At 44.8% G+C, this 27,750-nt stretch overlaps 1 protein-coding gene across 2 annotated transcripts in view; it reads left to right on the top strand.

Annotated features, from left to right (window-relative positions):
* Nucleotides 1-2,284: 2,284 nt before the first annotated feature.
* The window catches only part of LOC135557038 (solute carrier family 12 member 4-like), a gene marked incomplete at its 3' end in the record, with an annotated part of 51,157 nt that continues 25,691 nt past the window's right edge, over nt 2,285-27,750 (top strand). Inside the window, 8 exon segments of one of the 2 annotated variants that reach the window (XM_064990345.1) lie at nt 2,285-2,731; nt 20,908-21,002; nt 22,152-22,283; nt 22,896-23,042; nt 23,603-23,657; nt 23,857-23,987; nt 24,432-24,673; nt 25,017-25,231. In XM_064990345.1, the coding sequence (XP_064846417.1) occupies nt 2,593-2,731; nt 20,908-21,002; nt 22,152-22,283; nt 22,896-23,042; nt 23,603-23,657; nt 23,857-23,987; nt 24,432-24,673; nt 25,017-25,231 (1,156 nt within the window). 2 annotated transcript variants of the gene reach the window in all.

Here is a 27,750-nt window from a genome sequence, read left to right as displayed (position 1 = left end):
GGCCGACTCTTTTCTCTGTATACATCAATGATGCTGCTGCTGGTAATTCTTTGATCCACCTCTACGCAGACGACACCATACTGTATACGTCTGGCCTTTCTTTGGACACTGTGTTAACAAACCTCCAAACGAGCTTCGATTTCATACAACACTCCTTCCGTGGCCTCCAACTGCTCTTAAAAGGCTAGTAAAACTAAATGCATGCTCTTCAACAGATCGCTACCCACACCCGCCTAGTATCCCTACTCTGGATGGTTCTGACTTAGAATATGTGGACAACTATAAATAACTAGGTATCTGGCTAGACTGTAAACTCTCCTTCCAGACTCATATTAAGCATCTCCAATCCAACATTAAATCTAGAATCGGCTTCCTATTTCGCAACAAAGCATCCTTCACTCATGCTGCCAAACATACCCTCGTAAAACTGACTATCCTGCCAATCCTTGACTTCGGCGATGTCATTTACAAAATAGCCTCCAACACTCTACGTAGCAAATTGGATGCAGTCTATCACAGTGCCATCCGTTTTGTCACTAAAGCCCCATATACTACCCACCATTGGGACCTGTATGCTCTCGTTGGCTGGTCCTCGCTACATATTCACCGCCAAACCCACTGGCTCCAGGTCATCTATAAGTCTTTGCTAGGTAAAGCCCCGCCTTACCTCAGCTCACTGGTTACCATAGCAGCACCCATATGTAGCACATGCTCCAGCAGGTATATCTCACTGGTCACCCCATAAGCCAATTTCTCCTTTGGCCACCTTTCCTTCCAGTTCTCTGCTGCCAATGACTGGAATGAATTGCAAAAATCACTGACTTTGGAGACTTATATCTCCCTCACTAACTTCAAGCATCGGCTCTCAGAGCCGCTTAACGATCGCTGCAGCTATACACGGCATTTCTGTAAATAGCCCATCCAACCTACTACCTACCTCATCCCCATATATGTTTTTTGTTTTTTTTTCTGCTCTTTAGCACACCAATATTTCTACTTGCACATCCTCATCTGCACATGTATTCCTCCAGTGTTAATTGCTAAATTGTCATTACTTCGCCACTCTGGCCTATTTATTGTCTTACCTCCTTACTTAATTTGCACACACTGTATACAGATTTTCTATTGTGTTATAAACTGTACGTTTGTTTATCCCATGTGTAACTCTGTTGTTGTTTTTGCCACACTGTTTTGCTCTATCTTGGCCAGGTCGCAGTTGTAAATGAGAACTTGTTCTTAACTGGCCTACCTGGATAAATAAAAGTGAAATATATATATACAGGATATATATTGATTTTATTTTTTAAATAAGGTAGATTTGGAAAATAAAAGAGGACCTTGGGGAGGAGTGTCAAAGACATGAGAGCACATGAGGTTTTTCTTCCAGCTGCAGTCTGTTACTGATGCTTTGGGTTGGGTCGTTGTGGTAAAGACGCTGTAAAGATTCTGTTGTAAAGATTCCGTTCATGTTTATTTTACTGTAATTGTACTGTATAATTTGACTGTATTGTATTACAGCTATAAGGCCTAAAAGGAAAGCAGAATAATTTATATTGTAGGCCTACACAGTTTAGGAATACACAGGATGTTGCTGTCTGTTCCTCAGGTCAAAGGCTGATATGACATCAGCATTATGTTGTTTGTAGGAATAGGAGGGGGAGAGTTGGGTAGTTCCCTGTGTCATATTTTCCTCTGCTTATGCCAAACGCAGGGGCTGTGTTACACGCTTTCTCTCTCGCACTCCCTCACTCACTCTCTTTCGTCTCTCTTTTTATTTATTTCTCTCTCCGTCTCGCTCTCTCTCACTCCCTCGTCTCTTTATCTCTCTCTCTCTTTCTGTCATCTCTTTCTCGCTCGCTCTCTGTTCTCTCTCAAACAAACACTTGGTTAATTTGATTATTTTCCAAACTGCCACGTCTCAGAGTTGTGTGTGAGTTTTGTGAGAGAGAGAGAGAGAGAGAGAGAGAGAGAGAGAGAGAGAGAGAGAGAGAGAGAGAGAGAGAGAGAGAGAGAGAGAGAGAGAGAAGAGAGAGAGAGAGAGAGAGAGAGAGAGAGAGAGAGAGAGAGAGAGAGAGAGAGAGAGAGAGAGAGAGAGAGAGAGAGAGAGAGAGAGAGAGAGAGAGAGAGAGAGAGAGAGAGAGAGAGAGAGAGAGAGAGAGAGAGAGAGAGAGAGAGAGAGAGAGAGAGAGAGTTCAGTGTGGAGAGGGTCAATTGGGTTTCTCTGCTGTCCCTCTTTTCTCCCTCTCTCTCAGTATATGACCACTGAGTATATGATATGAGTCAGTGGTGCTGACGACAGACTGAGTATCCCAGGCTACATGACAGGCAGCACCTCTTTTATTCACACAAGCAGCCCAGGAGGCCGGCCTGGTCGGGGCTGGTAGAGGGGGCAGGGCTATGGTATGGTAATGTGCTCAGAGGAAGTGAGCGCAGGATAGTGGAATGCTGCTGAGATTAGTAGTACTGACTGACTGCCTGGGAGTTCAGCTGGCTGATCAAGACTGTCAGGACAGCGCTAACCATTAGCTGCTGAATTCCTATCCGGAGATACTGAAGATTATTAGCATCAGGGCCTAACCAGCGGATGAAAACATGCCCCATTTCACAGTGGTACCGGTGGAGGACAGCGCTACGTCCAACTATGACAGCCTGGAAGGAATTAACTGGGTGGACTACAGAGACACAGGACAGGGGAGACACCCTGGACATCTAGACACTGTCAGCTCTGATGGTGAGTCTCGCTCTCTCGCTCTTTCTCAGACAACTGTTCCTCTCAACTCTTTACAAAGTAGAACAACATAGTTGTCTTGTTAACTAAGAACTGCTTGGAAGAACAGACAGACAACTGTTCCTCAACTCTTTATAAGCAAGTTGTCCTATTTACTAAGAGAACTGTCTAGAAATGTGAAGTTAATTAGATGTTTTCTATAGTGTGTTGTTATGAGTGTGACCTGAGGAGAAGTTGTGGGTATGCTTTACATTGTCCTGGGGGCTGGCTGAGACAGAACAGCGGGTTGTATGTTTACCATGGCAATCCTCCAACCTACCTGGCAGATTTCCTTTCCTGGCAGAGAGTTTTCCAGGCTATTTTTGATAGCTCAGGGAATTTTCTGTGGAGTGTTATCGTGGGATTTCAGAGATTCAGGGCAGACTCAGGAAGATTACCCCATCATGAGCCCCCTTATGCCAAATATGTCTGTGGTGACAAAGGGAACATAATTGGAGGGGCAAGGGTGGGGTGGTGAGGGGGGGGGTGGAGGGGGCGGAGAGGCAGGGGGACCAGCCCTGCTTAGGCCTCAAGTGTTCCATCTGACAAAAGACGGAGCACTCTTTGTGCATAGCGTGTATTTATTTTCACACACAGGTGTTGAGCAGGCTGTTAAACCAGTGAGAAACAGCTTTTTCTTTCCATCAGTCTATCTCAGCTGTATATCTAGTTCTAGTCCCTCTTTCAGTTTCTCAATGTGCTTCTGTATCAAGTATGGGAAAGTGGATAAACCACTCCTAGGTGGAGAGGAGAGGAGTTTGTAGCCAGGGGGCAGGATTATATGAGACTGCTGATATGCAAGGCTGACATGGGAACCGACCAGGCGTGAGTCTGCTGTATGAGGGAGAGAAAGGAGAGCTTTAATAAAAAGGAGCTGCCTCATAATGAAGCACCCACACAAAACCACAGGCTGGCCGGCCGGGCACACAGACCTACCCCTGCCTGGCCTTCCATCCATTACTGCCAGGGTAATGAATACACCACCATCACAGGCTGGCCAGCCAGGCACACAGACCTACCCCTGCCTGGCCTTCCATCCATTACTGCCAGGGTAATGAATACACCACCATCACAGGCTGGCCAGCCAGGCACACAGACCTACCCCTGCCTGGCCTTCCATCCATTACTGACAGGGTAATGAATACACCACCATCACAGGCTGGCCAGCCAGGCACACAGACCTACCCCTGCCTGGCCTTCCATCCATTACTGCCAGGGTAATGAATACACCACCATCACAGGCTGGCCAGCCAGGCACACAGACCTACCCCTGCCTGGCCTTCCATCCATTACTGCCAGGGTAATGAATACACCCCCATCACAGGCTGGCCGGCCGGGCACACAGACCTACCCCTGCCTGGCCTTCCATCCATTACTGACAGGGTAGTGAATACACCTCCATCACAGGCTGGCCAGCCAGGCACACAGACCTACCCCTGCCTGGCCTTCCATCCATTACTGCCAGGGTAGTGAATACACCACCATCACAGGCTGGCCAGCCAGGCACACAGACCTACCCCTGCCTGGCCTTCCATCCATTACTGCCAGGGTAATGAATACACCCCCATCACAGGCTGGCCGGCCGGGCACACAGACCTACCCCTGCCTGGCCTTCCATCCATTACTGCCAGGGTAATGAATACACCCCCATCACAGGCTGGCCGGCCGGGCACACAGACCTACCCCTGCCTGGCCTTCCATCCATTACTGCCAGGGTAATGAATACACCACCATCACAGGCTGGCCAGCCAGGCACACAGACCTACCCCTGCCTGGCCTTCCATCCATTACTGCCAGGGTAATGAATACACCACCATCACAGGCTGGCCAGCCAGGCACACAGACCTACCCCCCTGCCTGGCCTTCCATCCATTACTGCCAGGGTAATGAATACACCCCCATCACAGGCTGGCCGGCCGGGCACACAGACCTACCCCTGCCTGGCCTTCCATCCATTACTGCCAGGGTAATGAATACACCCCCATCACAGGCTGGCCGGCCGGGCACACAGACCTACCCCTGCCTGGCCTTCCATCCATTACTGACAGGGTAATGAATACACCACCATCACAGGCTGGCCAGCCAGGCACACAGACCTACCCCTGCCTGGCCTTCCATCCATTACTGCCAGGGTAATGAATACACCACCATCACAGGCTGGCCAGCCAGGCACACAGACCTACCCCTGCCTGGCCTTCCATCCATTACTGCCAGGGTAATGAATACACCCCCATCACAGGCTGGCCGGCCGGGCACACAGACCTACCCATGCCTGGCCTTCCATCCATTACTGCCAGGGTAATGAATACACCCCCATCACAGGCTGGCCGGCCGGGCACACAGACCTACCCCTGCCTGGCCTTCCATCCATTACTGACAGGGTAGTGAATACACCTCCATCACAGGCTGGCCAGCCAGGCACACAGACCTACCCCTGCCTGGCCTTCCATCCATTACTGCCAGGGTAGTGAATACACCACCATCACAGGCTGGCCAGCCAGGCACACAGACCTACCCCTGCCTGGCCTTCCATCCATTACTGCCAGGGTAATGAATACACCCCCATCACAGGCTGGCCGGCCGGGCACACAGACCTACCCCTGCCTGGCCTTCCATCCATTACTGCCAGGGTAATGAATACACCACCATCACAGGCTGGCCAGCCAGGCACACAGACCTACCCCTGCCTGGCCTTCCATCCATTACTGCCAGGGTAATGAATACACCACCATCACAGGCTGGCCAGCCAGGCACACAGACCTACCCCTGCCTGGCCTTCCATCCATTACTGCCAGGGTAATGAATACACCCCCATCACAGGCTGGCCGGCCAAGCACACAGACCTACCCCTGCCTGGCCTTCCATCCATTACTGCCAGGGTAATGAATACACCACCATCACAGGCTGGCCAGCCAGGCACACAGACCTATCCATTACTGCCAGGGTGCCTGGCCTTCCATCCATTACTGACAGGGTAATGAATACACCACCATCACAGGCTGGCCAGCCAGGCACACAGACCTACCCCTGCCTGGCCTTCCATCCATTACTGACAGGGTAATGAATACACCCCCATCACAGGCTGGCCAGCCAGGCACACAGACCTACCCCTGCCTGGCCTTCCATCCATTACTGCCAGGGTAATGAATACACCACCATCACAGGCTGGCCAGCCAGGCACACAGACCTACCCCTGCCTGGCCTTCCATCCATTACTGACAGGGTAGTGAATACACCACCATCACAGGCTGGCCAGCCAGGCACACAGACCTACCCCTGCCTGGCCTTCCATCCATTACTGCCAGGGTAATGAATACACCACCATCACAGGCTGGCCAGCCAGGCACACAGACCTACCCCTGCCTGGCCTTCCATCCATTACTGACAGGGTAGTGAATACACCACCATCACAGGCTGGCCAGCCAGGCACACAGACCTACCCCTGCCTGGCCTTCCATCCATTACTGCCAGGGTAATGAATACACCACCATCACAGGCTGGCCAGCCAGGCACACAGACCTACCCCTGCCTGGCCTTCCATCCATTACTGACAGGGTAGTGAATACACCACCATCACAGGCTGGCCAGCCAGGCACACAGACCTACCCCTGCCTGGCCTTCCATCCATTACTGACAGGGTAATGAATACACCACCATCACAGGCTGGCCGGGGTAATGAATACCCACCATCACAGGCTGGCACACAGACCTACCCCAGCCTGGCCTTCCATCCATTACTGACAGGGTAATGAATACACCACCATCACAGGCTGGCCAGCCAGGCACACAGACCTACCCCTGCCTGGCCTTCCATCCATTACTGCCAGGGTAATGAATACCCCACCATCATAGGCTGGCCAGCCAGGCACACAGACCTACCCCTGCCTGGCCTTCCATCCATTACTGCCAGGGTAATGAATACACCACCATCACAGGCTGGCCAGCCAGGCACACAGACCTACCCCTGCCTGGCCTTCCATCCATTACTGCCAGGGTAATGAATACACCACCATCACAGGCTGGCCAGCCAGGCACACAGACCTACCCCTGCCAGGTCTTCCATCCATTACTGACAGGGTAATGAATACACCACCATAACAGAGTTATAGAGGAAGTAGGTTCTCAATGTTCTGGCCTGGGATTAATTACTATTGTTGCCAAGATAGTTAATATTGGTTGAGCAGTTTTTTCTCTCCCACGGAGAATGCGTGGGCAGGGAGAATGCGTGGGCAGGGAGAATGCGTGGGCAGGGAGAATGCGTGGGCAGGGAGAATGAGTGGGCAGGGAGAATGCGTGGGCAGGGAGAATGCGTGTGTGTACGTTTGGGGTGCACTTCTTTGTGACTGTGTCCCTGCATGTGGCGGGAAACAGTTTTGTAGTGATAAGCTCCACTAGACCACGGGACTCAGGACTGACATCATCATCGTAATCTCAAACACCCTGGAATTATGGGACATCTTTGCCTAAAGTCTCCTCTATATTCCTGGAATGTGTGGAATTCATTCACGGCTTGTTTTGTTGGATTGGATTTTGGCCTGGGAACAAACTGAAATACAAAGTGAAACAAAGCAAATCTAGTTCTCACAATCTAGTGTTCACAGGCAACCTCAATTTAACCCAGTTTGCAAAAACACAGCTGTTAGGTGTTATCACTGGCATTTCATGTTTTGTCCATAAGAGGGGCTCCTGAATGAATAAAACAGCTGATGGCATGAAATGACCTGGAATTCTTCTTCCTCTTAATCTCTCTCTCTGTCTTTCTCTCTCAGGCAGTGGTGTTTCCAGAGAGAGAGAGAGAGAGATATGTCACCATTTCCCATTGACAGGAAGAATAACATCTAGGAAGTGAGATGGAAACCGATGACTAGGAAGGAGTAAAAATGTATATTATTATCTTGGGTGGAGTGTTGCGTATGTGTTTGTAGGAAAAGGAAGAGTGGTTGGTGAGGTGAAGTGAGGGAGGGAAGAGATTGTTGAAGTAAAGGAGGCTATCATAGATGGTGTGATGGAGGGAAGAGGTGTGTGAGTCTGGTATGGTTGGGTAGAGAGGCTGGAGGAGAGGAGGGAGACAGCCACAGTCACAGTGCTAACTCTGTTCCAGGCTGATCGCCCTGCTCTCTCCAGAGCTGGTCTGGACTGGACTACACACTGTGGCCATTGTGCCAGAGAAGCCTTCCACTAGAGTGGTAGCTAGCTAGGAGTCAGTCAGTTCTAGTCAGTCAGCCAGTCAGTTTATCCACTGTACAATATCTGGCAAGGCTGCATTTGCACATGACCGAATTAGTTGTGAGAATTTGTGTGTGTGAAATAGTGTGTTTGAGTGAATGTGTGAGAGAGTGTTTCTGAGTGAATGTCTGCATCAGCATTATCATCATGTCCTACAGTATTGTTGCCTTGCTGTAATCTAATCCACTATTGAAGGAATCTTTAGTTTTGTCTTCTATACAGAAAACAGTTGGCCTCACACTGAACTGTACAGTACAGAACAGAACAGTAGATTACGTGAGGGAGTATCATTGTTTTGCTTCCTGGGTCTTCCCAGCCTGTCTTCTGGAGATCAGTGTCCATTCCTGTCATTCTGTCCCACATGCTTCATAGATAGTCTGAACCTCATAGAGATCCACTCTGCAGACAGCTGATTCTGTGTGTGTGGACTGAGTGATGACCGATGGGCTCTGGACAGCTGGACTGCTAATTTGAACCCTGAGACCAGTGACAGAAAGAGTCAGTCAGAAGAATGTATCATGAAGGGAAGCTGAAGTGTAAAGGATGGCTTGCAGACCGGTGTCAGTTACTGATTTGTAGTAGAATAAGGATGGCTTGCAGACCGGTGTCAGTTACTGATTTGTAGTAGAATAAGGATGGCTTGCAGACCGGTGTCAGTTACTGATTTGTAGTAGAATAAGGATGGCTTGCAGACCGGTGTCAGTTACTGATTTGTAGTAGAATAAGGATGGCTTGCAGACCGGTGTCAGTTACTGATTTGTAGTAGAATAAGGATGGCTTGCAGACCGGTGTCAGTTACTGATTTGTAGTAGAATAAGGATGGCTTGCAGACCGGTGTCAGTTACTGATTTGTAGTAGAATAAGGATGGCTTGCAGACCGGTGTCAGTTACTGATTTGTAGTAGAATAAGGATGGCTTGCAGACCGGTGTCAGTTACTGATTTGTAGTAGAATAAGGATGGCTTGCAGACCGGTGTCAGTTACTGATTTGTAGTAGAATAAGGATGGCTTGCAGACCGGTGTCAGTTACTGATTTGTAGTAGAATAAGGATGGCTTGCAGACCGGTGTCAGTTACTGATTTGTAGTAGAATAAGGATGGCTTGCAGACCGGTGTCAGTTACTGATTTGTAGTAGAATAAGGATGGCTTGCAGACCGGTGTCAGTTACTGATTTGTAGTAGAATAAGGATGGCTTGCAGACCGGTGTCAGTTACTGATTTGTAGTAGAATAAGGATGGCTTGCAGACCGGTGTCAGTTACTGATTTGTAGTAGAATAAGGATGGCTTGCAGACCGGTGTCAGTTACTGATTTGTAGTAGAATAAGGATGGCTTGCAGACCGGTGTCAGTTACTGATTTGTAGTAGAATAAGGATGGCTTGCAGACCGGTGTCAGTTACTGATTTGTAGTAGAATAAGGATGGCTTGCAGACCGGTGTCAGTTACTGATTTGTAGTAGAATAAGGATGGCTTGCAGACCGGTGTCAGTTACTGATTTGTAGTAGAATAAGGATGGCTTGCAGACCGGTGTCAGTTACTGATTTGTAGTAGAATAAGGATGGCTTGCAGACCGGTGTCAGTTACTGATTTGTAGTAGAATAAGGATGGCTTGCAGACCGGTGTCAGTTACTGATTTGTAGTAGAATAAGGATGGCTTGCAGACCGGTGTCAGTTACTGATTTGTAGTAGAATAAGGATGGCTTGCAGACCGGTGTCAGTTACTGATTTGTAGTAGAATAAGGATGGCTTGCAGACCGGTGTCAGTTACTGATTTGTAGTAGAATAAGGATGGCTAGTTGGCTGTGTTGATGAGGGGACTATACATTTCTTCTATACATTCATGTTACAAGACAATGTATTCTCACAACCATTTCTTTCTGTAAACCTGTAGCCAATTTTTTACTTCCCATCACATCAATGTTTCCGTTGATAGAAGTGGTGACTAAGCTCCTGTATTTAGAACTAAACATATGATTTTAGACAGAGAAAACAACATACAAATAATGCCCTATAGAGTGTTCATGGGTGTATTCTGCTCTGCTGTCCCAAGTGGCTTACACATTACCCTGTGTTCCCCATAGGGCTCTGGTCAAAAGTAGTGTACTATTATAGGGATAGGGTACCGTTTTAGGATACAACCCCACTAGCTACAGCTACAGTTGTCTCCCTGAGAGGCTATAGCAGAGCACTGCTGGTAAGGTAGGGTTAGAGGTATTATTCTACTAGAGCCCCTGGGGTTAGAGCTATGAGAGACATGTAACAACAAACTGGGCTATTTTAAAGTGGGAGTTGGCAGTCCTTTATGTAGGGAATGACTGTATGTTTTCCACAGCCTCTAGCTTATCCGGTAACAATGAATCCCATCTGTCCTGATTGGGCTGCTAAAATGTATTAGCTTCTGTTGAAAGACAAACAGTCCTCAAAGACTGTCTCCCAAATGGCATGTTATCCCCTATATAATGAACCCTTTAGGCCCTGATCAAAAGTAGCGCACTATACAAGGAATAGGATGCAATTTGGGACTAACCCTAAGTCTTCAGGAGAGTATTGTATAATAGCTTGACTTGAGGAATTAACAAAATGCACAAAAACAACACAACTTCCTAACACAACTCTCTGAAGAAAGTCATGACCTGATGTGCAATTATATTGTATCTATTTGTCACTTTGCCTTGTTATACCTGTATCCAAAGAATGTTCACCTGTGGCTGTTTCTGTCTGCCCTGTTTCTGAATCCACCATTTGTGCCAATGTTGTGTCAATTTGATTTTCCAATTAGTGGCGCCCCTCCTCTGTAAAGATTTAGGATTTAAATTTGATCACTCTTTTGTTGCTGATGATTTTTCCTGCACAGCAGGTAATACAAACTTGTAGTGTATTTGAGTTTTAAAAAGTCTTCTAAAGTTTGTAATTTCCACTTTAAAATTTGCCCTAAAGAAAAGGTATCAACCCCTACAAGAATGTTCAAGAATTATAATCCATGTAATAATTCACATTTCCTGTTGCTGTAGGATTATTTTTCTGCTGTAGCTGGTGAACATTAAGATCCTACATCTGTACTGTACAGTGCTCCTCTGCCCCTCACTGTTGTGCTGTAATCACCCTCTACTAACCCTAACCACAAGAAAAAAAGGGATGAGGGTAGATAATAACAACAAAATGGAACAGTCCATTTAAATAACGTTCTCCAAGGTAGCTCAAGATGTTCTGAAAAACTTGAAGGAAAATAAAACTGGGATGTAAAATACTTCAGTAATTCATAATTCTGAAGAATATTGCTAGTGAATTTGGATATAGTTGTCTTTATTTTTTAGATGACAGTAATTTAACAATTTATGTATATATAAAAAAATATTCACAATCTCACTTCAGTCCTCTCAATCAGTATATCTTCATCTCCATAGCAGATTCCAAAGGGAAACCCAGACGTGAGCTGCCCAGTGACACGAGCCTACCAGACAAGCTAAATGCCTTTTATACTCGCTTCGAGTCAAGGAACACTGAAGCATACACGAGACCACCAGCTGTTCTGCATGACTGTGTGATAATACTCTCGGTGGCTGATGTGAACAAAACCTTTAAACAGGTCAGTATTCACAAAGCCGCGGGGCCAGATGGATTACCAGGACATGTACTCAAAGCATGCGTGGACCAACTGTGACATTTTCAACCTCTCCCTGACCAAGTCTGTAATACCTACATGTTTCAAGCAGACCACCATAGTCCCAGTGCCCAAGGAAGCGAAGATAACCTTCCTTAAATGATTACCGCCCGCGGCACTCACGTCGGTAGCCATGAAGTGCTTTGAAAGACTGGTCATGGCTCACATCAACAGCATCTTCCCAGACACCCTAGACCCACTCCAATTCGCATACCACCCCAACAGATCCACAGTTGAAGCAATCTCAATCACACTCCACACTGCACTTTCTCACCTGGACAAAAGGAACACCTATGCAAGAATGCTGTTCATTGACTACAGCTCAGCGTTCAACACCATAGTGCCCACGAAGCTCATCACTAAGCTAAGGACTCAGGGACTAAACACTTCCCTCTGCAACTGGATCCTGGACTTCCTGACGGGCCGCCCCCAGGTGGTAAAAGTAGGCAACAACATGTCTGCCACACTGATCCTTAACACTGGCGCCCCTCAGGGGTGTGTACTTAGTCCCCTCCTGTGTTCCCTGTTCACCCACGACTGCGTGGCCAAACACGACTCCAACACCATCATTAAGTTTGCTGACAACACAACAGTGGTAGGCCTGATCACTGACAACGATGAGATGGAGTATAGGGAGGAAGTCAGAGAACTGGCAGTGTGGTGCCAGGACAACAACCTCTCCCTCAATGTGAGCAAGACAAAGGAGCTGATCGTGGACTACAGGAAAACATTAACGTGGCTGTAGTGGAGTGGGTCGAGAGTTTCAAGTTCCTTGGTGTCCACATCACCAACAAACTATCATGGTCCAAACATACCAAGACAGTCGTGAAGAGGGCACGACAAAACCTTTTCCCCCGTAGGAGACTGAAAAGATTTGGCATGGGTCCCCAGATCCTCAAAAAGGTTCTACAGCTACACCATCGAGAGCATCCTGAGCCTTTGCATCACCGCCTGTTATGGCAACTGCTCGGCATCTGACCGTAAGGCGCTACAGAGAGTAGTGTGAACGACCCAGTACATCGCTGGGGCCAAGCTTCCTGCCATCCAGGACCTATATAATAGGCGGTGTCAGAGGAAAACCCATAAAATTATCAGAGACTCCAGTCACCCAAGTTATAGACTGTTTTCTCTGCTACCGCACGGCAAGCGGTACCGGAGCGCCAAGTCTAGGATCGAAAGGCTCCTCAACAGCTTCTACCCCCAAGCCATAAGACTGCTGAACAATTAATACAATCACCATCGGACAATTTACATTGACAGCCCCCCCCCCCTTTTGTACACTGCTGCTACTCACTGTTTATTATCTATGCATAGTCACTTCACCCCTACCTACATGTACAAATTACCTCTAACTTGTACCCCCGCACACTGACTCGGTACTGGTGCCCCCTGTATATAACCTCATAGTTATTCTTATTGTGTTACTTTTTAGTATTAATTTTTATGTTTGTCTACTATTTTCTTAACTCTTCTTGAACTGCACTGTTGGTTGAGGGTTTGTCAGTAAGCATTTCACGGTAAAGTCTACACTTGTTGTATTCAGCGCATGTCACAAATAAAGTTTGATTTGATGTGATTTGAAAGAAAGAGTGGCCTATAGCGTACTTGAAAGAGCTACAGAGACTTGATGGCTGTGTTTTGAAATTTATAACCAACCCACTGATAAGCATGTGCAACTTTTAGTTTTAAATTGAATCTCAACTTAATTTCCCCATTAGTGGTAAGGAAACAGTTAGTCTGATTAAGTTAATCTGATAAACAATATATCAAACAGAACTGGATCCACAAATTCTTCTTCCTCTTCTTTTCCCCAATGTCATTAAACACAATCTAACATCTTATCAGTCAGTCATTGTTGTTTGTATGATTATTAACACTGTCCAGACAGTGACTAAGTAGACACATTTCTAACTATGAAATATGAAGTATATATTCACAATGACTTAGTTGAGCACTTCACCATCCTTTATAAATGTGTAAGGACAAGTCAAATCAAAGTTTATTGGTCACATGCGCCGAATACAGCTGGTGTAGACTACAGTAAAATGCTTACTTACGAGGCCATTCCCAACAATGCAGAGTTAAAAAGTAAGACAAATCTTTTCTAAATAGAAAAGGAAAAGGTCACACAATAAAAACAACATATTTTTTTGTATTTATCCGTTATTTTACCAGGTAAGTTGACTGAGAACACATTCTCATTTGCAGCAATGACCTGGGGAATAGTTACAGGGGAGAGGAGGGGGATGAATGAGCCAATTGTAAACAGGGGATTATTAGGTGACTGTGATGGTTCAAGGGACAGATTGGGAATTTTGCCAAGACACCGGGGTTAACACCCCTACTCTCACGATAAGTGCCATGGGATCTTTAATGACCTCATAGAGTCAGGACACCCGTTTAACGTCCCATCTGAAAGACGGCACCCTACACAGGGCAGTGTCCTCAATCACTGCCCTGGGGCATTGGGAAATTTATTTTCTTAGACCAGAGGAAAGAGTGCCTCCTACTGGCCCTCCAACACCACTTCCAGCAGCATCTGGTCTCCCATCCAGGTACTGACCAGGACCAACCCTGCTTAGCTTCAGAAGCAAACTAGCAGTGGTATGCAGGGTGGTATGCTGCTGGCAAATAACAAGGCTATATACAAGCAGATCACGGATCAGTTCAAATGAGCTATACAAGCTAACACCAAGTTATTATACAATACACAGTATTACAGTATCAAATCAAATGTAACTTAACTGCCTAAAGCTCTGGTATAGTTGTGTACCCACCTTAGTGTTGGTTGGTACAGTAGCAGGCTAGCAGCAGCTCTGTTGTGGACCCTGGTGTTTGTTGAGAGTCTAACCAGTGTTGACAGCTACTGTAGCTAACTGACTAGTGTTCTTACACACACCCAAATGCTCACTCACATCCACAAACTCACGTTTAGGTATTCTAGCTCGAGTGCATTTGAATCTGTGCTTGCATGCACGCGCACTCAGTCTTGTTTTTGTGAATTCTCAGGGACTATTTTATTCCCATTCAAAATCCTACGAACTCTTACCCTTAACCTAACCCTAACCTTAACCCCAAACCATAAACCTAACCCCTAAGCCTAAAATAGCATTTGAACAATTAATTTTTTATCTTGTTTTCCTACCTTGTCAGAACATTCTGGTGAGTTGTCTGGACATTGTGATCCTGATAATGTAGGAAAACATGTACACTTTCTCTCTCTCACACACACACACATTGCCTTTGAACAGCACTAATCAGAATAGCATCTCTGCCAGCTAACCACACGAGGTAGAGCCATAGAGAGGTCTAAGCTGCATGACTTCTATGCTGCTTAATAAAGTCTTAAATGTTCATTTAAGGAGAAGTTTAGCAAATAGGCTTTTTCATACCGAATGAGCTAATAGGGTGACAAAGTGTTTTTCATGGATAAGCAGCTTTGGTGATTGCTGACATGTTGAAGTTTTCTTGCTTTCTTTTGCATTGCTGGTTATATAAATGGTTAGCCACTGAAAAGTCACAACTACAGAGTCTAAAGCCCAGATTCAACCTTATTAAGAAAAAATGTATTCTTAAGTGCAATTTTTTCCTTAAGTTATACTTAAGGTGTATTCCTCAATAAAGTTATTAGAAATGTTCTCAAGGTTCTTCCTAAGAAAAAAAATTATGTTCTTGGATTTCTTCTTGGAAACGTTTTTATTTCCAAGATACTGAAACCCTTGTCTTAAACTCAGGGCAGTGAGAGATTAAGCTAATGAAAGTAATTGAGCATGCTTAAGTCATTCACAAACTTCATATGAAACTTTCAGTATTGGTTGTTTTCAACCGAAGAACATGTTTTAGAACAGTAATCTCAGTTTGAAATATGCTAGGATGATTGTCATTACGAGCTAGATTGGTTGCCTAGTCGCAATCATCTTAAGAAGATTGTTAAGAAGTTTGCAAGAAGATATTTGAGAAGCCTGTAAGAAAAAAATGAAATCTTGAGATACTTATTTTTTTCTTTAAGAAGCTTCTTAAGTTTTTGTGTTAGAAGTGTTCTGTGAATCTGGGTCCAGAACATCTATTGGGTTCTTTTGATGCTGCTACTCACTGTGACTTTCTTAGACATGAGAAGATTCTGACTGTTGTCTGGGACCAGCAAGGTCGCAAGTCACCAACTGTGTTGGGTGTGGACACTGATTCTGTGTCAGTCAGACTCTAGTCTAAGGTATAGTTCTGTGTCAGTCAGACACGAGTCTAGGGTATTGTTCTGTGTCAATCAGACTCTAGTCTAGGGTATCGTTCTGTGTCAATCAGACTCTAGTCTAGGGTATAGTTCTGTGTCAGTCAGACTCTAGTCAAGGGTATAGTTCTGTGTCAATCAGACTCTAGTCTAGGGTATAGTTCTGTGTCAATCAGACTCTAGTCTAGTGTATAGTTTTGTGTCAATCAGACTCTAGTCTAGGGTATAGTTCTGTGTCAGTCAGACTCTAGTCTAGGGTATAGTTCTGTGTCAATCAGACTCTAGTCTAGGGTATAGTAATGTGTCAGTCAGACTAGTCTAGGGTATAGTTCTGTGTCAGTCAGACTAGTCTAGGGTATAGTTCTGTGTCAGTCAGACTCTAGTCTAGGGTATAGTTCTGTGTCAATCAGACTCTAGTCTAGGGTATAGTAATGTGTCAGTCAGACTAGTCTAGGGTATAGTTCTGTGTCAGTCAGACTAGTCTAGGGTATAGTTCTGTGTCAGTCAGACTAGTCTAGGGTATAGTTCTGTGTCAGTCAGACTCGAGTCTAGGTTATAGTTCTGTGTCAGTCAGACTAGTCTAGGCTATAGTTCTGTGTCAGTCAGACTCTAGTCGAGTGTATAGTTCTGTGTCAGTCAGACTCTAGTCTAGGGTATAGTTCTGTGTCAATCAGACTCTAGTCTAGGGTATAGTTCTGTGTCAGTCAGACTCTAGTCTAGGGTATAGTTCTGTGTCAGTCAGACTCTAGTCTAGGCTATAGTTCTGTGTCAGTCAGACTCTAGTCTAGGTTATAGTTATGTGTCAGTCAGACTTGTCTAGGGTATAGTTCTGTGTCAGTCAGACTCTAGTCTAGGCTATAGTTCTGTGTCAGTCAGACTCTAGTCTAGGGTATAGTTATGTGTCAGTCAGACTTGTCTAGGGTATAGTTCTGTGTCAGGCAGACTCTAGTCTAGGGTATAGTTCTGTGTCAGGCAGACTCTAGTCTAGGGTATAGTTCTGTGTCAGTCAGACTAGTCTAGGGTATAGTTCTGTGTCAGTCAGACTAGTCTAGGGTATAGTTCTGTGTCAGGCAGACTCTAGTCTAGGGTATAGTTATGTGTCAGTCAGACTAGTCTAGGGTATAGTTCTGTGTCAGTCAGACTAGTCTCGGGTATAGTTCTGTGTCAGGCAGACTCTAGTCTAGGGTATAGTTCTGTGTCAGTCAGACTAGTCTAGGGTATAGTTCTGTGTCAGGCAGACTCTAGTCTAGGGTATAGTTCTGTGTCAGGCAGACTCTAGTCTAGGGTATAGTTCTGTGTCAGGCAGACTCTAGTCTAGGGTATAGTTCTGTGTCAGTCAGACTCTAGTCTAGGCTATAGTTCTGTGTCAGTCAGACTAGTCTAGAGTATAGTTCTGTGTCAGTCAGACTAGTCTAGAGTAAAGTTCTGTGTCAGTCAGACTAGTCTCGGGTATAGTTCTGTGTCAGGCAGACTCTAGTCTAGGGTATAGTTCTGTGTCAGTCAAACTAGTCTAGGGTATAGTTCTGTGTCAGTCAGACTGTAGTCTAGGGTATAGTTCTGTGTCAGTCAGACTAGTCTAGGGTATAGTTCTGTGTCAGTCAGACTAGTCTCGGGTATAGTTCTGTGTCAGTCAGAGTCTAGTCTAGTCCATGGTGCTTGCCTACGGAGCTGTGAGGGGAACGGCACCGCAGTACCTCCAGGCTCTGATCAGGCCCTACACCCAAACAAGGGCACTGCGTTCATCCACCTCTGGCCTGCTCGCCTCCCTACCACTGAGGAAGTACAGTTCCCGCTCAGCCCAGTCAAAACTGTTCGCTGCTCTGGCCCCCCAATGGTGGAACAAACTCCCTCACGACGCCAGGACAGCGGAGTCAATCACCACCTTCCGGAGACACCTGAAACCCCACCTCTTTAAGGAATACCTAGGATAGGATAAAGTAATCCTTCTCACCCCCTTAAATGATTTAGATGCACTATTGTAAAGTGGCTGTTCCACTGGATGTCATAAGGTGAATTCACCAATTTGTAAGTCGCTCTGGATAAGAGCGTCTGCCAAATGACTTAAATGTAATGTAAATGTAGTCTAGGGTATAGTTCTGTGTCAGTCAGACTAGTCAGACCTTTGTCTTAGTGGTTGTTTTTACGGTGGCACGCAACAGCACTGATCATAGGCCTTTACACAAAAAGACAACCTCAATTGGTGCCCCACCCTAGTGCTTACTAGACCATTTGGACTTGCCTTTTCCTGTTTCCTTTGTTTGAATGGGACCACATTGAAAATACGGCAACCAAATGTGTGGTGGTTTTACTGGTGTGTTTAAAGCTTAATATTAATCTGCAAATATAATATTTGTTAATACCTTGGCTAATAGTCTCTGCTTTGCATTAAATGTAAAAAGACAAAGAAAGAAGCTGGTGGAACTAGAAACAGAGTAAAGAATGATATTATCTTCCAAAATGCATTCTGCAGATGTAAGTTGGCCTGTAACTTCAGTACACCAGTGATATGTTGACACTTCCAGTAATAGGCCTAGTTCAAAGACCTCTTCAGTCAAGCACATATGAAACAACTTCATTATATGTCTGGATAGCTTTGGAAACTTGGGTAGTCATGTTATTTCTCTCTGTAAAAAGCTAAAGTGAGTGCTGCCAGTAATGTGCTGACTTGTCTAATAGTAACAAGGCGTTCAGACAGAGGGGACTGTTCAGTACAGCAGGAGGAGGCGGGACGCTCGGCAGGGTTGGCAGTCTGTCTCACTTTGTTGGCAGTCCTTTGATCTTGTGGCTCAGAGGCATTTTTGTGGAGGCACCATTTGTTCGTTGACTTGTTGGGACCTGTTGTTGTAAATCCCTGTGTGCTGTTCTTTTCAGCGCAGTGGAACTCAGGGCTTTCTGTGAGTCGTTCATAACAGTTCTGTTCATCTTTAATCTGTTTTAATTAGACATCAAATGTCAGGTCAGGAGAACCCCCTCCGGACCATTCAACTTTACAAACGGCACCCCGTCCCCATACCCGCCATCCTTTTAATAAGACCGACTTGAGGAGGGTGTTGTGGTAGAGAGAGCGACATTTGGAAACATATAAGCGAACAGTACAGACAGAGATAAAGGATTATATGTTGTTTTACAAGTTCAGCATCCTTCGGTCATAATTTAGAACTGACGCTATGATGGCATTGACATTGCAATGTAAACACAAACACAATGACATCCTTCCTGTATTACAATGTTCTCACATGGCACTAACAGCAAACTGACACTAGAGGACAGTATTTGAATTGATCTTGTCTCTTTCCCTGCCCATTTTCAATTACATCATACTAGTGAGTGAGTGTTAGGTCTTTACACACTTATTCCCATCTAATCTCAGAAATGGTACAAGGAGTTGACTCCCTCATCATTAGTGATGAAGTGGGACATTTTTTCTAAATGTTTCACAGCATATCATTTTGAGTTGCCATTATGCATTGTTAGCATAATGACAAGACCATCATGGCCCATAGTAAATATCAATGTGCTGTACGTAGTTGTGAAATACTTTAAGATCTTCATATGCTTACTGTGTGTTTGCTCTGGCCTCTGCTCTACAACCCACAGTGTGTATGTATTTGTGCCTGCATGCTTGCTTGTGTGTACTCGCTCCTGTGTGTGCACTCCCCCTCCGGTGTGTGTGTGTGTGTGTGTAGCCTCACGCTGTGTGTTCTGGACCAAGCCCCTCAGTGAGTGACAGTTTGCCCTGTGTGACAGTGTGTTCTGAATGGCGCCTGACTATGTCCCGAGCCAGAGATCACAGTACACTGCTCTCTGTACACACTGTGGCAGCATGGTCACCCTCAGCAGCACTGAGGTACTGAACACTGTGGTGCTGGAGACAGGTAAGTAGAGAAGCTTGGCACCACTGAACCAGCATGGGTCTAGTTTTAGAATAGATGCTGGAGAGAAGTTAGCATTTTGTGTCTCGTGTTCAGCCCTACTTATAGGGTACGGCAGTCGGGTAATTGTCTGGGGCTCAGGATGTTAGTAATGTAACCGGTTGGATTTGTGCTGCAAGGAAATAATGTTTGAAGAGACTCGACCACTTGTCATGTTCTCTGATGATCCAAATATCAGGATCCTAATTTCTAGAAATAGATTGGTTTGTGTGTCGTGTATTATCATATTCACACAGATGCTGTGTGCACTGCCAGTAGCCCCAGGCTCATATCCTGCCTCAGCTTGATGTATCAAGGGTAACAGAGAACAGAGTTTAAACCAGAGAGAAATTTACTAAGCAACTTTTTTGTCGTCTCTGCTCTATTTAATTGATTTTAGTTTTGTCCTGGATGATGTTTGGATATGACTGTATCTTTGGGTGATGCTTTGCTTACTGGTGATGCAAGAGAAGTCACTCACAATCTTGATCAGCAATGATGGGCTGAAACATTTTGCAATAGAGGGTTTGAGTGAATTCCTTCCTATTGTCTCTGTGCCTGATATGCTAAAGACATTAAAAACAGTATAATAGTGTAGGACGCAGGTCTCTGGTTACAGTATACCTCACATAGCAGCTGCCGGGGTTGATGACTTTGAACGTGGGAGTGGGAGACTGAGACAGACAGTGATGTCATACTGTAGGTTGTAGGCAGACTGTGGGAACTAACTTGGAGATTCGTCACAGTTAGCACCATAGACCGTATACTGTGGTTGACAGGGTTGCATGGTTGCATGGTTTTGATGGCTTTTGTACTGTAGTTATTATTAGTCATCTCTTTTCCTGTCACCTCTACAGATGTCGCTAAACTTTATTTGTCTCAAATGTCATTTTTCGGGTTTTTATATTGCAACGTGTTGGTTGAGATGAAAACAAACAGACTGCTGTTTTACAATAGAGCACCGGCATGCATGAATGGGAACTGATCACAAACTGGCTCTCATTATCACATTTCATACTTTATAATGACCCCTGTTTATCTTACCAAGGTACAGGTTGAAAATCTTATCCTTGTCTACTTTATAAATGTTTTATTTCTCTTCTTCTATCTCTTTTTTCAGGCCATGGAAATCACAAGGAGGATAGTCCTTTCCTCAGCAGTGCAGATGCTGACAGGAAGACTGATTTCTATGACAGGAACCTGGCCTTGTTTGAGGTCTGTCTTTAAAGTAACAGTCCTGTGTTTCCAGATTCCTAGGAAGTATGACCTAAAATTAATTACGATTTGAGTGAAATAGTTTTCCTTCCAAAAAACATGTAATTAAATATGTTAACTGCTTTTTTGTGTTTGAATGGTGGTGGGTGTTTTTTTTTCAGATTTGAGCATCAGATGAGTCAATAACATTATTTGGGTGTGAGTTAACAGAATAAAAGTGATATTTTCACCGGACAGTTATTTTAAGAGTGGCTCTCAGGGACACTGATACCAATACACAACATATTGATACTAATACAATGATACTAATACACAACATATTGATACTAATACACTGATACCAATACACAACATATTTATATTAATTCACTGATACTAATACACAACATATTGATACTAATACACTGATACTAATACACAACATATTGATACAAATACACTGATACCAATACACAACATATTGATACTAATACACTGATACCAATACACAACATATTGATACTAATACACTGATACCAATACACAACATATTGATACTAATACACTGATACAAATACACAACATATTGATACTAATACACTGATACCAATACACAACATATTGATAGTAATACACTGATACCAATACACAACATATTGATACTAATACACTGATACCAATACACAACATATTGATACCAATACACTGATACCAATACACAACATATTGATACTAATTCACTGATACTAATACACAACATATTGATACTAATACACTGATACTAATACACAACATATTGATACTAATACACTGATACCAATACACAACATATTGATACTAATACACTGATACCAATACACAACATATTGATACTAATACACTGATACTAATACACAACATATTGATACAAATACACTGATACTAATACACAACATATTGATACTAATACACTGATACTAATACACAACATATTACCTTTAAACACCAGTATTTGCTCATCTCAACTGCCTAGATCACTCCATAGACCACCACTCCTCCTTCAACCTATACAAATTAAATTCCTTACACTGCACTATAACACCTTTTTACTGTAGGCTATTACACCCCAAAGACACATAGGGTACCCATCCACCTCTAACTGTTCCCTGTTCTGCTGTCCCTGTCCTGCAGGAGGAGTTGGACATCCGTCCCAAGGTGTCGTCCCTCCTCAGCCGGCTGGTCAACTACACCAACATTACCCAGGGGGCCAGGGAGCACGAGGAGGCCGAGAACACAGAGATGTCACTCAGGAAGGTCCCAAAGGTCAGAAGTCACCAAAACTATCTCTCTCTTCTTTTGAGATTCAAACAGGCTTTAGTCTCTCTCTCTCTACCCCCTGTCTCTGCACATGTTTGGATCTGAGCTTGCATGCGTGTGCTTTGGGTTGTGTTGGTGCCTGTTTGTTACAGGCTCTGCCCTGTAGGCCCCCTGGTGAGAGTTGATCAATATTTTTCCTGATCAATAATTCTGATCAATTAGCTATTTCCTGTGGGTCTATCTGTGCTACATACCATATTCAGAAACACACACATAGACACTGAAACACATTACTCACACAAATATGGAAAACTACAGCAGTACTATCATAGTTATCTTAACAACCAAATCACTCACATCTGTTTCCTGCCTTCGTGTCACTATTTATGTTTGGTTCCTTTTCTCTTCCTGATTGATATTAGATTAAGACTGTAATGATATAAATTATAATTCTTATGAATTGTTCCTCTCCCTCGCTCTCTCTGTTCTCTTTCTTTTCTTAATTTCTCTTTCTTTGTCCCTTTCATTATTGTAATCCATCTCTCTCTCTCTGTTCTGTTTGTTCTCTCTCACTCTCTTTGTCTCACTTCATCTCTCTCTCTCTCTCTCTCTCTGCAGTCCCCCAACATGGGTACCCTGATGGGAGTCTACCTGCCCTGTCTACAGAACATCTTTGGTGTCATCCTGTTCCTTCGTCTAACGTGGATCGTGGGCACAGCCGGCATCGTCCAGTCATTCCTCATCGTCCTCATGTGCTGCTCATGTGTTAGTACACACACACACACACACACACACACACACACACACACACACACACACACACACACACACACACACACACACACACACACACACACACACACACACACACACACACACACACACACACACACACACACACACACACACACACATTGTGGATGCACACACAGGCACACTCACACACACACACACACACTGTCTGGCAATGTTAGAAGACCATTGACACGCTGTTCTTGTCCACTTGCCAAACCCCCTGTTAAAACTGGGTCACCAGCTAGTTAACATTACCAGGCTGAATAGAACCCACAGCATTTCAATCAGTTTACACACCCTGCTGTTTACTCCAAGGGACATGTAATATATTTGTGGTTTATGTCTCAACCTTTCCAATATGATTGATGAATTATGTTCAGTTGTCCAATGACAAGTTGCTAAGTGTGTTTATTATGTGGATAAAGAGCAGAGTGTATTGGTTGATGGGCACAACATAAAACATCCAGAACTCTCTCATAAAGACTGACTGGCCTTATTTGATGGTGTTCATATTCTCTCCTGTTTGACAGACAATGCTCACTGCCATATCCATGAGTGCCATAGCTACAAATGGTGTTGTCCCAGGTGAGGGTACAGTACAAGCTTTGAAGACTGAGAATCCAAACTTACATTTTACACTTAAAACACTTTAGTTGTAACAGTTACATAAACATGACAATAACAAGATAATGTCATTTTTATGACATGACTAACAAATGATCACACCGTCAGTCTATTCTGACCAGTTTCATCCATGTTAACTCTGTTCTGCTCTCTGTTGTAGCCGGAGGGGCGTACTTCATGATCTCTCGTTCCCTGGGTGCTGAGTTTGGGGGGGCTGTAGGAATCTGTTTCTACCTGGGAACAACCTTCGCTGCTGCCATGTACATACTGGGAGCTATAGAGATCTTCCTGGTGAGTTATCATCTGCTCCCAAATCACACCCTATTCCCTATTTAGTGCACTACTTTTGATCAGGACCTATAATTGTGCAATATGTAGGGAATAGGGTGCAATTTGGGATGCACCCAATATACTGTAGTAAAATAGGTCAATGTACTCAATCATACTGAGATGGAGTAACTTACATGTAAAAATGGGATCCAACAACATTAGCTGAACATACATTTGATCCACATAATGTTGCTGTTGTAGACTGTAGTATATGACTGATAGTCGTATATATACTCGGAGGACTCAAAATACATTTATAGTGAAAGACTTCTTTTCTGCTCTTACTGTATAGTGAATTGTAGAAGCCATTATAAGTGCATTATGAATGCACACATAAGGTATTAAATGTGTGTGTCTCACAGAAAGTGTACCTAAATTAATTATGTTGTCATTGTCCTCTCCCAGAAATACCTGGTTCCCCAGGCGGCCATCTTCCACGCCAGCGACCACCATGGGGGCGACAGTGCCATCCTCAACAACATGAGGGTGTACGGCACCATCTGTCTCAGCCTCATGGCCGTGGTGGTCTTTGTGGGGGTGAAATACGTCAACAAGCTGGCCTCTCTCTTCCTGGCCTGTGTCATCATCTCTATCGTCTCCATCTACGCCGGGGCCATTAAGTCTGTTTTCCAACCGCCCGACTTTTCGTAAGGCACTGGGGATTTTTTAACTTCTTTGTCTAAACAGGAAATGGGAATAATGGTATAATTGATGTGGATTTAATTTGGTGTTAAGGATCAGTTTGTCCCTGACGGAAGCCAAAACACTTGCTAATCCACTGGCTGGAATGGTCAATGGAGATAAAAGTCTATTTCCATTGTTGAACTTTGTCCTAAAGATCTAGCTACTGTACGCATACTGTAAATGTTTTTTAGTGTAGCTATAATATAGCTAATATCTGATCTAAAGTAGAGTGAAAACACACATTATCATGACATGTTATCATCACTCTGTTGATAATCAGAACCAATAATATTCCTCTTTCTCCAGGATCTGTATGTTGGGTAACAGGACATTGGTGAGAGATCAGTTTGACGTGTGTAGTAAGACGGTTCTAGAGGGCAATGTGACTGTACCTAGTCAGCTGTGGAGGAACTTCTGTAGCTCTGGCAACATGAGTAGTCCTCAATGTGATGACTACTTCAACCAGAACAACGTTACAGAGATACAGGGAATACCAGGACTGGCCAGCGGCATCATCAGAGGTAAAGACCAAAGTCAGAGGATGGACCATAGTTGTAATGATATGGCTATTACCACACTCCTGGGTCTAGGATACAGATCTAAGATCAGCTTCACCCTCCCACAGTCCTAACCTTAACCATTAGTGGGGGGAAATATATAACTGACCCACGATTTGCGTCTGGGTGCAACTTCACCCTATTACTATAGCCAATGGGGGCCAGCCAGCTAGGGGGCAGCAGAGCCACACATTTTTATTACACATTTACTTAATCAGGTAGGCTAGTTGAGAACAAGTTCTCATTTACAACTGCGACCTGACCAAGATAAAGTAAAGCAGTGCGACACAAACAACAACACAGGGCTACACATGGAATAAACAAACATGCAGTCAATAATACAATAGAAAAGGTCAATATACAGTGTGTGCAAATGAGGTAGGATAAAGGAGGTAAGGCAATAAATAGGCCATAGTGGCGAAATAATTACAATATAGCAATTAAACACTGGAGTGATAGATGTGCAGAATATGAGTGTGCAAGTAGAGATACTGGGGTGCAATTGATGAAAATAAATAACAGTATGGGGGATGGGGTAGTTGGATCGGCTATTTACAGATGAGCTATGTACAGGTGCAGTGATCTGTGAGCTGCTCTGACAGCTGGCGCTTAAATTTAGTGAGGGATATATGGGTCTCCAGCTTCAGTGATTTTTGCAGCAGAGAACTGGAAGGAAAGGCGGCCAAAGGAGGAATTGGCTTAGGGGGTGACCAGTGAGATATCAATTCACATATGGTGTCCAGGACACAGCTGGGGCCAGAAGGTGCTCTATAGCAAGTGGCAACGGTGAGAGACTTGTTTCTGGAAAGGTGGATTTCTAAAAATAGAAGCTCAAATTGTTTGGGCACAGACCTGGATAGTAGGACAGAAATCTGCAGGCCAACTCCGCCCCCTTTGGCAGTTCTATCTTGTCGGAAAATGTTATAGTTAGGGATGGAAATTTCAGTTTTTTTTGTGGCCTTCCTAAGCCAGGATTCAGACACGGTTAGGACATCCGGGTTGGCAGAGTGTGCTAAAGCAGTGAATAAAACAAAAACTTAGGGAGGAGGCTTCTAATGTTAACATGCATGAAACCAAGGCTTTTACAGTTACAGAAGTCAACAAATGAGAGCGCCTGGTGAATGGGAGTGGAGCTGGGCACTGCAGGGCCTGGGTTAACCTCTACATCACCAGGGGAACAGAGGAGGAGTAGGATAATGGTACAGCTAAAGGCTATAAGAACTGGTCGTCTAGTATGTTCAGAACAGGGAGTAAAAGAAGAAGGTTTCTGGGCACGGTAGAATAGATTCAAGGCATAATGTACAGACAGAGGTATGGTAGGATGTGAATACAGTGGAGGTAAACCTATGCATTGAGTGACGATGAGAGAGATATTGTCTCTAGAAACATCATTTAAATCAGGTGAGGTCACTGCATGTGTGGGAGGTGGAACTAAAGGATTAGCTAAGGCATATTGAACAGGGCTAGAGGCTCTACAATGAAATAAGTCAATAATTACAAACCAAAACAGCAATGGCCAAGGCATATTGACATTAGGGAGAGGCTTGCATAGACGCGTGATCATTGGGTCCAGTGAGTAGCTGGGCGGGCTGGAGATACGGCGATTCAGACAGCTAGCGGGCCGAGGCTAGCAGAAGGGCCTTAGAAGGATGTTGCGACGGAAGAAGTCAGTAGATCGGCAGATCAGTCGTGATGGAACAGCAGAGCTCCGTGTAGTAGAAGGGTCCAGACCAATTGGCAAAATAGGTATAGTAGCCAAAAAAAAAAATGGCTGATGGACTTCTTCAGCTAACAGTCCGGTGTGCTCGAGACAGCTAGCGGGCCGCGGGCTAGCAGGCTAGCTGATGGGCATACAGGGGACGTCGCAACGGGGGAGCCAGTTGAAAAACTCCATCGGCGGATTACGTCGGTAGTTCAGTTGTGAAGGATCTGCGGGGCTCCGTATTGGCAATAAAAAGGGGTCCAGGCCAATTGGCAAAATAGGTATTGTAGCCAAAGGAGTGGCTGATGGACCTCTTCAGCTAGCTGGGAGATGGGCCTAGCATAGGCCATCTCCAGGTTAATTGGTGCTTGCTTCAGGACAGCTAGCTAGCTGCGATGATCCAGGTGAACAGGTTCAGAGCTTGCAGTAGGAATCTGGGGATATGGAGAATAAGAAGTCCGATACACTCTGGGTTGAATCGCGTTGTGCAGACTGGCAGGAGTTGTCCGGGCTAAAGGTTAGCTGGTGACCGCTAGCAGTGGCTAACTGACTACTAGCTAGTAGCTAGTTAGCTAGCTAGCTTCTGTTGGGGTTCCGGTTCTGAAGTAATGAAAATGGCAGATCCATTCCACATTGGGTGAGAAGGGTTGCAGGAGAGTATGTTGAAGTTGGAGTTGAGAAAAATATAAAAAATACGCGAAGAAAAAAATATATATACCTGGGACACGACAAGACGAAGACAAAAGACGGCAGACTGCTATGCCATTTTACAATAGTGATG

This window comes from Oncorhynchus masou, chromosome 2 (assembly GCF_036934945.1).
Source record: "Oncorhynchus masou masou isolate Uvic2021 chromosome 2, UVic_Omas_1.1, whole genome shotgun sequence".
Taxonomy (NCBI): Eukaryota; Metazoa; Chordata; class Actinopteri; order Salmoniformes; family Salmonidae; genus Oncorhynchus; species Oncorhynchus masou.
The sequence above is the reverse complement of the archived record's forward strand: the minus strand, read 5'-3'. Positions and strand labels throughout refer to the sequence as shown.